General features: G+C 41.8%; 1 protein-coding gene across 1 annotated transcript in view; it reads right to left on the bottom strand.

The window, feature by feature from the left end:
- The window catches only part of CERS3 (ceramide synthase 3), a 72,775-nt gene that overhangs the window by 18,724 nt on the left and 39,082 nt on the right, over nt 1-14,969 (bottom strand). Inside the window, exons 7-12 of the mRNA XM_043494601.1 lie at nt 14,776-14,833; nt 13,692-13,742; nt 13,099-13,191; nt 11,776-11,904; nt 10,228-10,334; nt 8,994-9,150 (exon numbers count right to left, since the gene is read on the bottom strand). Of these exons, the coding sequence (XP_043350536.1) occupies nt 8,994-9,150; nt 10,228-10,334; nt 11,776-11,904; nt 13,099-13,191; nt 13,692-13,742; nt 14,776-14,833 (595 nt within the window). The remainder of the gene's footprint in view (nt 1-8,993; nt 9,151-10,227; nt 10,335-11,775; nt 11,905-13,098; nt 13,192-13,691; nt 13,743-14,775; nt 14,834-14,969) is intronic.

A 14,969-nucleotide genomic window follows, 5' to 3' on the forward strand; every position in this document is an offset into this window, starting at 1 on the left:
AAGTGCTTATAGATTCTGGTGATGGGGATTCAAACACCTTCCGAATGATGCAGTTTGCATTGTGTTACGGATCCATGACAAGGATTATGTGCTCTAATGGAGGCATGGGGACAGTGCAGACCTGGGTATTGGATGGTGCAGAGCATCCTATCCTACTCATTAGCAATAAGCTTTCTCCCAGAGAAACACAACATGTAACCATCATGTTATTGCCTAAGACAGGTGTATGAACTAGTAAAAGACCATCATCCATAGCCATGGCAAACACCACTTGGGCCTGCAATCAGTCTTATTATTTACATTTTCATCCCCTTTTCCCCTGCAAGTGAATTTGGCAATCCTGTAAGTGAAACCTGTGGCCAGGGCTTGGGTCTTAATTAGACTGTTGTAACAGAATGGGAAACACTGCAGATGAGAGAAAGGCACAAACAGGAACTCATTTCCCTTTACTAGAGAATATGAGCCTCCCTCTGACCTGGCTGGCTAGCTCCTTATCTTCAGACTATAAAAAACACCTTGGCCCCAAAGGAAAGGGGGCCAATTTGGAGCTGATGATTACATGATGGAAAGTTCCCAGAAAAAACTGTAGCTGACTTACACCCAAACACCGGGTAATTTGAAAATCTATAAGAAAGATCTAACTGTTAATTACCAGCACACCAACCTCCTCATGCCCATCTTCAGATACCATACCAAAAAATTTCCTAAAGAAAATCAAACTGTGCTAATCGAATTCAGGGCCAGGGATGCAACCCCATGCTCAGAGTGGCCATAAAACTCTGCCAGAAGCCGGGAAGGGAAGACAGGGGTAGAGAACTTTCCAAAATTGCCCTGTTCTGTATCCTGCCCCTGAAGCTCTGGTGCTGGCCACCATCAGAAACAGGATATTGGGCTGGATGGACCATTGGTCTAACCCAGTATGGCTGGTCTTATATTTAGTCTGATTTGTGCTTGTGCTTAATCTTCATCCAAGAGAACTCTACACTGGGATTTTGTCTGAGTAAGGAATGAGTAAAAACTGAGTAAGGATGTGGTCCAGGATGCTTACATCTGAAATGGCAGAGGCAAAAACCACTGGTCCATCAGAAAATACCTAGGGGATTTTGCAAATATGGAAGTAGTATTATTTAAGGAAACTGGCATGTTTTAAAGGATGACATTTGTATGTGAGAAACAACAGTTATTTTCTGCTCTATGTGTGGGGAAAGTAACTTTTGGTAATGGTGGCCATCATGAACCCTAACTAGGAGTGAGCTCTTTGCTTAGCTGGAAGGCAACATATTAAAAATTAAGAAAGCTACAAGAGTTTGAAAAATAATTTCTGATCACACTGAGGACCTGACCCAATGCCCACTGAAAGACCACCCATTATCTTCTGTCTTTGATGAGCCTTGTATCAGGCCCTTAGCCAGCTGACTCACCTGGAGTCCCCTCCCATTGTCTCCCAACAACGCATATTTTCAGGATTTAAAGCACTATTGTCTTAAGACCTCAACTCAGTCTATTATGGTTTCAACATATACTTTACATCTTCATCTGCCACAATGTGTCCCAGGTCACTAAAATTTGGCCTGGCTGCCCCTCTGTTATGATGGAGGAGCAGCCAGGCCAAATCTGCTGTTGTAGGCCTACGAGTAGGGCAGCACACTGAAATTTTGTGTACGGTGGCAGATCATCTTGAATGGTTTTTACATTCACTCTCTTTCTGATGTTGGGAACAACATGTTTAATCTCCACGGCATTTTCCTGGTATGATATTCTAAGTCAGTGCATATGTACATGCTTCTCTATATGCTTTTTTCTTCTTCTCAGTTTTCCTAAAATATTCTCATATATGGTGACTTGATGACTAGACATGTTTCAGAGGTGTTTGAAACCTGATGCAAGTGGATAAAATTTAACCATGTAATTGGGCAATATTACAGAAGCCACTAGCAACAAAAGCCTCTGGACAGCAAGATGGTTGCCAGCAGTTCCGTACTGCAATTCCCTGACCTAAACTGAAAAGAAGTGACCCTGCAAAAAAAAAAAAAAAAAAAAGTTTACAACAAAAGTCACCCAAGAGAAATGGTTGAGTGTCTGACCTTGCAGGGCTTTACTTGCGTGAGTACTTCCGTCCACAAGAAGTTCATGGAAGCTGTGTGAGCAAGGGAGCAGGTCTAAAAGTATTTTATTCAAAGCGTTTGATATGTTATCCCACAGTATTCTTGCCAGCAAGTTAAAACAGTATGGATTGGATGAATGGACTATAAGGTGGATAGAAAGCTGGCTAGATCATTGGGCTCAATGGGTAGTGATCAATGACTCGATGTCTAGTTGGCAGCTGGTAGTGCCCCAGGGGTTGGTCATAGGGTTGGTTTTGCGCAACATGTTCATTAATGATCTGGATGATGGGATGAATTGCACTCTCAGAAAGTTCACGGATAACACTAAACTAGGGGGAGAGGCAGATACACTGGAGAGTAGGGATACAGTCCAGAGTGACCTAGACAAATTGGAAGATTGAGCCAAAAGAAATCTGATGAGGTTCAACAAGGACAAGTGCAGAGTCCTGCACTTAGGACGGAAGAATCCCATGCACTGCTACAGGCTGGGGACTGACTGGCTAAGCAGCAATTCTGCAAAAAAATGACCTGGAGATTACAGTGGACAAGAAGCTGAATATGAGTCAACAGTGTGCCCTTGTTGCCAAGAAGGCTAATGGCATATTGGGCTGCATCATTGTTTTTATTAGTAGGAGCGTTGCCAGCAGATTGAGGGAAGTGATTATTCCCCTCTATTTGTCACTGGTGAGGCCACATCTGGAGTATTGCATCCAGTTTTGGGCCCCACACTACAGAAAGGATGTGGACAAATGAGAGAGAGTCCAGCAGAGGGCAACGAAAATTATTAGGGGGTTGGGGCACATGACTTATGAGGAGAGGCTGAGGGAACTGGGCTTATTTAGTCTGCAGAAGAGAAGAGTGAGGAGGGATTTGATAGCAGCCTTCAACTACCTGAAGGGAGGTTCCAAAGAGGATGGAGCTTGGCTGTTCTCAGTGGTGGCAGATGACAGAACAAGGAGTAATGGTCTCAAGTTGCAGTGGGGGAGGTTTAGGTTGGATATTAGGAAAAACTATTTCATTAGGAGGGTGGTGAATGAGATTCCTAGGGAAGAGATGGAATCTCCATCCTTAGAGGTTTCTAAGGCCCGGCTTGACAAAGCCCTGGCCGGGATTATTTAGTTGGGGTTGGTCCTGCTTTGAACAGGGGGTTGAACTAGATGACCTCTGCAGTCCCTTCCAACCCTAATCTTCTATGATACTCTGAAATATTTTTGTGTTTCACAAAAGTTTTCATAAAGTTTGCCTGAGAAATGCAATTGTTCTGTTCCTTTAAGTTCTTGCCCATATGGATATAGAGAGATTATGTATGCACCAGATTCTCTCTTTGATCTGACCAGGGCAAAGTAGCTCAACACACCAGCCATCAGAGGATTCTCCCTACCCGAGGTTCCTTAGGTGGTGCAGTGGTTCCCTACACTATTCACTTGGCTACCAGCACAGAGGTTATGGTCGGGGAAAAAGGAGTAGGAACAGGGTCTCCTTTACCATTCCAACCCAAAGGAAGGTTTTTTTCAGCAGTTAGGAGGCTAACCTGGGACTCAGGAGACCTGGTTTCAGTTCCCTGCTCTGCCACAGACTTCCTGTGTGACCTTGGGCAAGTCGCTTAGCCGCTCTGTCCCTTAGTTTGCCATCTGCAAAGTTAGGATAATAGCACGTCCCTAGCTCAGAGTGGTGTTGTGAGGATAACTCCATTAAAGATCATGAAGTGGCTCAGATACTCTGGTAATGGGGGTCATAAGGACCTAATAAAGGTAGGTAGATTCCTAGCTCCTGGAACAGAGCCTTGGAGCGGTTGACAGTGGAGCGGCTATAATTTTCCCTGGGGATCCAGCCCACACAGAACTAGTCAGGTCACAGGGGATGTAAAGGTGATTTAGAAACATTTTGTGCTTCAGGTATGCTGAGCCCCCACCAGAGGCTCTGGCCTTATGCAGCTGATCATCTTCAACAGCTTCTTCCCAGTTCAAAAGTGACCTAGTTTTCCCATTCTAAGCAGATTGCTTTTGCTTTAAAACAATATCAAAAATGGCCTGTTTTCTGAATTAATTCCCTTCATTTTGGGTAGAGAAACTAAAACCTTTGCTAACGCAAGGGCGACGGTTTACTGGTACTCCACTAAAATAACAACAGCTATTGGCATAGCGTATGTGAATAATAAATGTATTATTAAAAAAAAGTATTAGCCCCTTCTATATCCTTCACGATGCTGCCTTGCAAACAGCATTCTTTTAAAAAGAAAAGGAGTACTTGTGGCACCTTAGAGACTAACAAATTTATTAGAGCATAAGCTTTCGTGACCTACAGCTCACTTCATCGGATGCATTTGGTGGAAAAAACAGAGGAGAGATTTATATACACACACACAGAGAACATGAAACAATGGGTTTATCATACACACTGTAAGGAGAGTGATCACTTAAGATAAGCCATCACCAACAGCAGGGGGGGGAAGAAGGAAAACCTTTCATGGTGACAAGCAGGTAGGCTAATTCCAGCAGTTAACAAGAATATCAGAGGAACAGTGGGGGGTGGGGTGGGAGGGAGAAATACCATGGGGAAATAGTTTTACTTTGTGTAATGACTCATCCATTCCCAGTCTCTATTCAAGCCTAAGTTAATTGTATCCAGTTTGCAAATTAATTCCAATTCAGCAATCTCTCGTTGGAGTCTGTTTTTGAAGCTTTTTTGTTGAAGTATAGCCACTCTTAGGTCTGTGATCGAGTGACTAGAGAGATTGAAGTGTTCTCCAACTGGTTTTTGAATGTTATAATTCTTGACGTCTGATTTGTGTCCATTCATTCTTTTACGTAGAGACTGTCCAGTTTGGCCAATGTACATGGCAGAGGGGCATTGCTGGCACATGATGGCATATATCACATTGGTAGATGAGCAGGTGAACGAGCCTCTGATAGTGTGGCTGATGTGATTAGGCCCTATGATGGTATCCCCTGAATAGATATGTGGACAGAGTTGGCAACGGGCTTTGTTGCAAGGATAGGTTCCTGGGTTAGTGGTTCTGTTGTGTGGTGTGTGGTTGCTGGTGAGTATTTGCTTCAGATTGGGGGGCTGTCTGTAAGCAAGGACTGGTCTGTCTCCCAAGATCTGAGAGAGCGATGGCTCGTCCTTCAGGATAGGTTGTAGATCCTTGATGATGCGTTGGAGAGGTTTTAGTTGGGGGCTGAAGGTGATGGCTAGTGGCGTTCTGTTGTTTTCTTTGTTGGGCCTGTCCTGTAGTAGGTGACTTCTGGGGACTCTTCTGGCTCTGTCAATCTGTTTCTTCACTTCAGCAGGTGGGTATTGTAGTTGTAGGAATGCATGATAGAGATCTTGTAGGTGTTTGTCTCTGTCTGAGGGGTTGGAGCAAATGCGGTTATATCGTAGCGCTTGGCTGTAGACAATGGATCGAGTGGTATGATCTGGATGAAAGCTAGAGGCATGTAGGTAGGAATAGCGGTCAGTAGGTTTCCGATATAGGGTGGTGTTTATGTGACCATCGCTTATTAGCACCGTAGTGTCCAGGAAGTGGATCTCTTGTGTGGACTGGTCCAGGCTGAGGTTGATGATGGGATGGAAATTGTTGAAATCATGGTGGAATTCCTCAAGAGCTTCTTTTCCATGGGTCCAGATGATGAAGATGTCATCAATGTAGCGCAAGTAGAGTAGGGGCATTAGGGGACGAGAGCTGAGGAAGCGTTGTTCTAAGTCAGCCATAAAAATGTTGGCATACTGTGGGGCCATGCGGGTACCCATCGCAGTGCCGCTGATTTGAAGGTATACATTGTCACCAAATGTGAAATAGTTATGGGTCAGCAACCACACACCACACAACAGAACCACTAACCCAGGAACCTATCCTTGCAAGAAAGCCCGTTGCCAACTCTGTCCACATATCTATTCAGGGGATACCATCATAGGGCCTAATCACATCAGCCACATTATCAGAGGCTCGTTCACCTGCGCATCTACCAATGTGATATATGCCATCATGTGCCAGCAATGCCCCTCTGCCATGTACATTGGCCAAACTGGACAGTCTCTACGTAAAAGAATGAATGGACACAAATCAGACGTCAAGAATTATAACATTCAAAAACCAGTTGGAGAACACTTCAATCTCTCTAGTCACTCGATCACAGACCTAAGAGTGGCTATACTTCAACAAAAAAGCTTCAAAAACAGACTCCAACGAGAGACTGCTGAATTGGAATTAATTTGCAAACTGGATACAATTAACTTAGGCTTGAATAGAGACTGGGAATGGATGAGTCATTACACAAAGTAAAACTATTTCCCCATGGTATTTCTCCCTCCCACCCCACCCCCCACTGTTCCTCTGATATTCTTGTTAACTGCTGGAATTAGCCTACCTGCTTGTCACCATGAAAGGTTTTCCTCCTTCCCCCCCCTGCTGTTGGTGATGGCTTATCTTAAGTGATCACTCTCCTTACAGTGTGTATGATAAACCCATTGTTTCATGTTCTCTGTGTGTGTGTATATAAATCTCTCCTCTGTTTTTTCCACCAAATGCATCCGATGAAGTGAGCTGTAGCTCACGAAAGCTTATGCTCTAATAAATTTGTTAGTCTCTAAGGTGCCACAAGTACTCCTTTTCTTTTTGCGAATACAGACTAACACGGCTGCTACTCTGAAACCATTCTTTTAAAAGTTGGCTTTGCATCTTTGGAGGCCCAAGCTGATTTCACAGCCAAGTTTGCCACTGCTGTGGAAAACAGGCTCCACATGCAAGCCAGCTGAAGTCATCTGGGCTGGAGAGGACTAGCGCTGTGGCTGCTGCCACTGTAAAAGTGCTGTTGGACACAGACTTTTCACAGGGCTGTGTAAAGAACAAAAAATCCACAGCGGGGCTGCCAGCTTGACACCTTTCTATCACTTAAGATGGCTAATCCTGGGCAGTGGTTACTCACAATAAACCACTTCGGTCCCTCACAGAGACATAAGAAGTTAAATAAATGGGGAGCTCTTCTATTCTGTAAAGAGTTTTGCACCACCCTCATCGCTGTAGTCCATGAGCACATTCCAGCAGTGCCCTGCCATGGCACCGGCCAACAGGGAAGCAGGAGCTGTGCCAAAAAGCTACCCAACACAGGGAGAGCAGATTTTAATAGCAAATTGAAAGCTGCGCTTTGCACTCTCTTCCCCCTTTACTTCAACTCCCCTGTCGAAGGAACATACAACATTCAGTGCCGTACTGTGGGAGACTCACTTCCTGCGCCATGGCCTCTCGTATTCTATAAACCAGCTCTGACTTTTCATTTGCACTCAGTATTCCATTCCGGGCACCGGCATTTTCCTGATTTACAAGGAATTTGTTTTCTGCATCTTTGTTAATTAACATCTGTGCCTGCGCAAAGTTCTTGACTAGTTCTTTCCAGGGTGTAATTTGTGGCATATTTACACATTTCTATTCTAAGTAAAATAATAAAAAAAAATAGAATGGAATATTTCTATTCTCCTAAGATGTTCCACAGCGTTAACTGTTTGAGATAACTGAGCTTGTTGGCCCTTTTTAAGTTGCATAATTTGGAGCCTCAGAAAAACTCACTAGTTTCAATAAAGTGGCACAGGCTTAATTAGCAGAATGTTAAACATTTCTTCTGAGATCCTTTTTTTAAATGCTGATTTTGTCCCTACCTAGGCTACAGTGAAAAGATTGCACAGTTCACTACAACAGCTACACCATTAGGCATTCAAATGGAATATGGCTCCTTGCAAAATAGTCTCTGCTCTCAGTTTCACACAGGAACCCTCCAGTCACAGTGGAACTAGTTTATAGCCTTAAATGGTGCACTAGTCTTCTGTTGGTGTGCTGCCGACGGGATTTCACTTATAGTGAACTCTAATGAAACTCCAAGTAGAAGGAAACTTCCCAAGAGCGTCAATGCACTACACAATTCTCGTTAAAGCAAGCCTCAGTTTAGAATAAAATGTCTCGGGGGGAGCGGGGAAAGAAGAGAATGACATTGCTACAAGAGAGTCCACTGTATTTCATTTTAGAAATGTGCAATGCAACCAACTGCACCACGGCAGTCAATCCTTATCTTGACACTCATTCTATGGCTCTAGGCTGAAGTGCATTACCAGCAAAATATACTTTATCCATATATACGTCTACATCTCATGGAACAATATTTAAAACTGCAAATGAACAGAGCCAGGGGAAAATAACTTAGGAAATGGAAAACTTTTTTATCTTCATAAGCAATTACACTCTAAGGGCTTTGACTGGTGTAAATTGGTGTAGCATTATGGGCTTCAATGGAGCTATACCAATTTACACCAGTTTAAGGTCTGGCAGTTAATAGTGATCTGGATATAGAGGGCAGCCTTTACTAAGGATGGTCTCTAGTAAGTCATATTGTGTCTTAAATCAACCAGTTTAGCCATTCAGTTTCCAGTAGACATTTGTTCAACTTTTGGTCAAGCATACTTCCACTAGGCAAATTAGTCTTGTTGGTCTCTTGGGTGTTGTAAAGACAAGTTTTACTGTCTCATGATATAAGGCAGTATCTGTTTTTTTTTCCTAATATCCTAGATTATAATGGGTAAGGATAGCAGATGCAGGGACTGGAGCTCAGAGTTAGATACTCATGTAGAACTTTGGTTGCAAGTTGTCTTATTTATCTTTATATGGCATTGAAAGTTTTGATTCCTCTTTCCTCTCATTCTTTAGAAATTCTTTAGACCTACTCATTTTCATAAGACAAGTAATTATTTCTTACACCAGGTTCCACATTTTCAAAAAAGCTCTGCTTTGAGGCCAGATTTTCAAGAAGGCTCAGCTCCGATGTAAGCATCAAATAAGGGGCCAGATTTCCAAAAGGGCTCAGAGCATTCCCACATCTTTCGGCAGAAGCCTGAGTTACTTACCTTTAGGAACAGGAATTTATTCAAAATCTTGAGAACATAGTAGCCCCAGTATAGATGGAGCCCTTGCAGAATTAGAAGCTGCCCATTGAAGATGAAATACGCTATGACGATCGTTGAGGAGTAATAGCAAGGCAGATATAATGTGCCACGTAAAATCCTGAAAAGTAAAGGCAATTGTTACAAAACAAGGAACATATCGTGCATGCCTGAGATATTTAGATTTTTTTAAATTGATTATCTTCATCACCTTGCTATATACTCAAAATATTTAAAACTGCAAAGACTAAACATTCAATAATAAATCTTGGCTCTACTGAAATGTGCAGTATGCTATTAAAATAGCTTTCTGAAGCCAAGCATTTTGAGAGTTGCACATAAATGGTTTAAATATGGTTTAAAAATTCCATCATCTCCAAACAGGAAAGTGTATGTAGGATACGTACATTGCCACTCAAAAGATTTTCTTCATCATTTTCAATGCTAATTCCCCCTAGTCTCTAGGCCCAATCCTGAAATCCTTATTCCAGTGAAATGCTGGAGGAATTTAGGATTTGACTCTCTTAATTAATTCACATGTTTATTTTTTCTTGAGCCTCATCTTCAATTTCAAAGCTAGGTTCTTTCTTTTTGTTTTATACTCTTCGGTTGCTTCATTTACTGTTTCCAAACTCAAGAATGATGACATAAGACTCCATAAAGCAAAATGACTGGAGATCACTTGTGCAGTTAATTTAACAAACAAACAAACCAACCCCAAAAAACCACACCAATAAAAACCAGGAAAACAAAAGATAGGGGCACTTTGGAAATACAGAAAGTGACAGAGAATTAAGAAAGGGTTGGGCAATCAACATGCAGGCATATTATTAATATAACCCGGCTGGTATCCCTGAAAAATGCTACATAAAATCCATTGTAGTAACCTCAAGCTACATTGCACATTTTAAGAATTTTAATAAGCCAAGATTAGGTACTATCCCCATTGTATTTATCATGTAATGGTTGCTAATCTGACCTCTGAAAAATAATTATAACCGATCTTCTCCTGAAGCCATAACACAGCCAGTTCCTTTTCCTTTTCATCCAAACCTTAACCAACCTCCTTCTGAAAAGAAAATGAAACTTCTGAAACTTCTGTTTCATTTTCTTTTCAGAAGGAGGTTGGTTAAGGTTTGGATGAAAAGGAAAAGGAACTGGCTGTGTTGTGGCTTCAGGAGAACGAAATATTACTTACCAAAAAGGGAAAAGGATAATCCGTGTGATGAAGAACACGACAGAGAAGATGACGAAGAGAGCATTGCAGGTTTTTTCCCAATGAGCGTAATTAAACATTTTGGCTGACTGAAATTGAATAAAAACCAACCAAACATATTCAGAGACATTCATTAGCCTCAGAAATAGCTCCTATTTAAGTTCCTACAATTAAGGATTTAGATTAAAGAGAATTCCCATCCACTTTGGCAAAAATAGCAACCATTTTAATGTTACTTGATAAAATAACAACAAAACATATTCCATGCTGATATTGTTCCTTTCATCTCAAAAGGAAAGGACTCTATGTGAAAGGCCTTACAACAACTCTCTGATTAGAACATTAAGTTAGTTGTAAGACCTTCCATTCCCCAGGTTTGCAACAGATTTAAAGGGGCTGAAGTCAGAGAGGAGAGGGGAGACTTAGGCCCTGCTACATACTCAGGAATAGCCCTGATTCAGCCATCAGTGGCTAGCAATCAGCATAGCTGCACCAGAGCTGATCCCTTAAATGTAGATAAGGGCATGTTGGTGTGTCTCCCTCAGTGCCTGATCCACAGAGGATACGAGTCTGTTCCAGCTTGGCTCTTTAATTCAAATCCTAGAGGCTCATGCTTTTAGCTCTGGAAGTCCCTGGTTCAGTCCCCAGTGTATTGGCCAAGCCTGTGTTGTCACAATGGAGGTTTTTACTGATTGAGTTAACTGAGAATTATCTCATTCCTAAAGCTGCAGCACACCCTTGTCTACACTTAGAGGGTCATTATCAGTGCAGCTACCCCAATTACTGGACCCAACTGACCGAATCTGGGCTGTTTCCAAGTGTGGACAAAGGTTCATGGGCCATTCTCTGCTCTCAGTAACACTGGTGTAAATCTAGGTTTCAGAGTAGCAGCTGTGTTAGTTTGTATTCGCAAAAAGAAAAGGATTACTTGTGGCACCTTAGAGACCAACAAATTTATTTGATGCTTCCGATGAAGTGAGCTGTAGCTCACGAAAGCTTATGCTCAAATAAATTTGTTAGTCTCTAAGGTGCCACAAGTACTCCTTTTCTTTTTGGTGTAAATCTAGAATAACTCCACTGACGTAAGCACCACTTTGTGCTGGCCCTGCTGCAGAGGGGCAAGTTTCATCTTGTGGAACTCAACAGGAATGTCACACTCAGAGACCGTTAAGTTAAGCGAGTCTGGATAACGTTTCAGATGCTAATCCAGACCAAACCTCTTAAGATTTGCCCATCGCTACAAACTGCCCATAAGTTGGCTGATTTTGTCTAATTTTAACTGCAAAAGAAGAACAATCAAGGTGCACAGCTGAAATTCTAGCCCTAATTTCACACTGCAGGACTTCTCTTCCTGTCTGTTTTCAACTGCCCAAAGTTATTCAATGACAAGAGGTCAGACTTGGTGATCTAATGGTCCCCTTGGCCTTACAAATCTATAAAAACAGTTCTTAATGGGGACGGAAGGGGGAAAGGGGGAAAAATTTGCCACTGAACAAAACCTGAGCGATAAAAATTGAATGTGAGGTTTACCTCAAGCCAGAAGTCTGCAGCATCATGTACAATCATCACTAAGGTCCCAATACGAACGTAATTGCCGCACCAAGAACAGGCCATCAAAACAATGGCTGCCAAATGGTGAACGACATGGGCCATAAAGTCCTACAAATAAAATAAAAAACAAAATTTAAAGAAAACAATATTACTTTCTAAAACAGACGTTTAACAAATGTAGTGACACAGCAGGCACTAGTGGGATATCAAACTATAGGTTGCAACGGAAGCAGAGAGGGTGTGCAATGTACTGGCTTTGTATGTACAAGTTCTAGTGCAATGCTGTCCTCTCATCAGTGGTTCTCAACCTTTTTGGGCTCAGAACCCGTTTGTAAATGTTTATAGCCTGGGGTGGAGGCCCAGTGGTTTGAGTCAGATCCTGCCCACTGGAGGGGTTAGGTCCTGCCTCACAGTCACCTCACAGTGGCATCTCCAGCAGCTCCTGTGCTGTGGGGCTGGCTGGGCTTAGTTCTCCAATCTGGGCATTGCAACCCCTGGAGTTGCAGCATCACTCAGGTTTGGCCCTGCTGTCCTGACTGGACCAAATTTGTGTGAGTGGAGTTATGACCTGGCTCATGGGGTTACAGTGCCACTCACTCAGATTTGGTCTACCTGGACTCCCGTTGTCATGATGGCTGGGCTAAACCTGACTGGTGTTGGGACCCCAGAGGCTGCAGTGTCTGGAGCGGAGCTGGCTGGGCTCGCCTCCCTGTGGGACAGGAGCTGCTGTGTGACTCTTTGAAACTTTCTGGCAACCCAATTTTGGGTCCCGACCCATGGGTTGAGAAACCCTGCTCTAGTGGCTGACCCCATGGAGAGGCTATATGACCTGCTACTGTTACCAGATATGGGAATTCTCCTTCAGCTCAGGTGATAAAAGCCTGTGGTTTGGGAGTGGAAGGACCAAGCTTTTAGTCCTAACCTCCCCATTTGTTGGATTTGATAGAACTGTGATGTTGGTTTATTGTACACACACAATTATTACAGGGGTCAGATACTCCTGGCTCTTCTCCCTGTCCCCTACCCACACATAGAAAATATTACAGAGGTGAGGTTTACTCCTGGCTACAAAGACTTACTACTTTGGGATAAGATATCACTCACCCCTTCCCCTACCACTTGTTGTTGAGGGGGCAAGGGATGGCTGGGATCATGCTGGCCATATCATATTCATCAAATAGCTACTGACTTGAAGGTTCAAGCACTGATTATTTCAGAACCTGCCACAGTGTTTTCTTAACAGATGCGTATCACTCATAGGAGAATCAAAGACTTTGCTTGCAAATAATTGTAAATACTTGCCTTCCTTTTGATGTCAGTACCAAGGGTAAACAACAGAGACCAATAGAAACTAATCTCGGCCATGTAGTACCAATATTGGGATGATAGCAAGGACTGTAAGGAAGAAAATATTCATTTTTTCACTAGTCATTTCAATGCATTGCAACAGATGAGTACAAAATACCATGGACTTATTTACCCTGCTTTTGCTCTTCTATTTAATCTGAGTTTGAAAACTGAAATAATGTTCTGAGGTTTATTAAGGAGCAAAACATTCTGAGAGCCAAATCTTTCAGGCTTTATTCAGGCAAAACTCCCAGTTCCTTCAGCTGCTCCGCCTCCAGAATCTAGTATGCCTTCTCGGTCAGCGACCTGCTTTATATGCAGAGTGCATCTGCATTTATTTGCAAACCAGTGAAAATAAATCAAGTCCATCATTATTATTTACAAAGTAAAATTTTAACATATTCACATATCTGATAACTGAAACTGAAAGTTGTTTATTGATATTAAAAGCCTATGCATCTATCTAAACTGTGAAAGGGCTATTTCCTCCACTGGGGAAAACCACAAAAATATCATGTTGATCAATGCAACAATTCTGAAGAGCTCACCTGAAATGGATAGCCAACCCACACTTGCCATATATCATAAAACCAAGGTTTCTGGGGAAGACAGAACCATGCAAAGAATGAGCAGTTAATCAATCTTAGCTCAGAAGCATTTACAAAGTGACTCTAGGATGAAGCAGGATTATCAATTATATTCTCATACTACATTTTCTCTATCAACTGTACCCTAAAGCAATCACGTGTCCTAGTTTTAATAAGCCAGTCCCCATTCTTCATATGATGTCCCAAATGTCTTGGGAGATTTTGGGGGCACCTGAAATGTTTCACTTTTCCATTTTATAAAAGAAATCCAATGTTTTCAATGATAAGTACAGTTTGTTCAACAGCATTGCTAAAGCTATTAGAATTTGTATGGTCTTTATCAGGCACAAACTTTCCAGCAGAACAAGCACTTAGCAAGATGAACAGTGCTTGGAGTGAAGAAAAATGCCAAATGAGCACTTAAACCATCAAAGCTGTTCTTTTGCTCAAAATGAATGTTAATTACATCTGTTCAATGTTTTATAATAAACTCATTCAGAACATTAGCTTACAGGGAAAAATCCTCTACTCCAACAAGAACACACATATTGATGTTGAGTATTGACAACAGCAACCTCAATGAACATTTAAAAAAAAAAAAGTGTCCTTTTGTTTGTCGTCTGAATGTGACTCTAAAAAAATGTTACAACAAAAGTCTCCTGGTATTTGATTTTGAAAATATGGCCACGTTACATGAAATCCGTGAGGTACATTGTAAAACCATCACCCACCCATCTATTAAATAACACAACACTGCCTGACAATAATAATTAATGCAATTCTTCCTTAAAACGCTGGTTAGATGTAAAATTACATTTTATTGAGAAAGAATAATAGTAAGTTTAAATTAAATAAAATCTGGGTGAAAAGAGTACGCTGTAATTTAGATTATAATACTTTATAAAACAGCATTATGGTCTGACTCCAAAGCCCATTGAAGTCAATTGGAAATCTTCCACTGACTGCAAAGGTCTTGGGAATATGTCCTTATTTTGTTAAAAGTGTGATAAAAATTGAAAATCTCTCCCAAATTAAATTAACTTACATCATATAGAAATATAAATCCAGCAATGGATGATGTAAGATAAAATGAAAATCGCCAGCTGCAAAACAAAAACAAAAAAAGGAAAATCAGAACCGTTATTGCCCCTTCATTGACATTATGCAGAAACGGAATTGTGGCAGCCAATCAGTGTGGCAGGAGATTGCACAATTACTGAGACATAAAATGTACAGCTT

The sequence above is a fragment of the Dermochelys coriacea genome, chromosome 10 (genome assembly GCF_009764565.3).
Source record: "Dermochelys coriacea isolate rDerCor1 chromosome 10, rDerCor1.pri.v4, whole genome shotgun sequence".
NCBI lineage: Eukaryota > Metazoa > Chordata > Testudines > Dermochelyidae > Dermochelys > Dermochelys coriacea.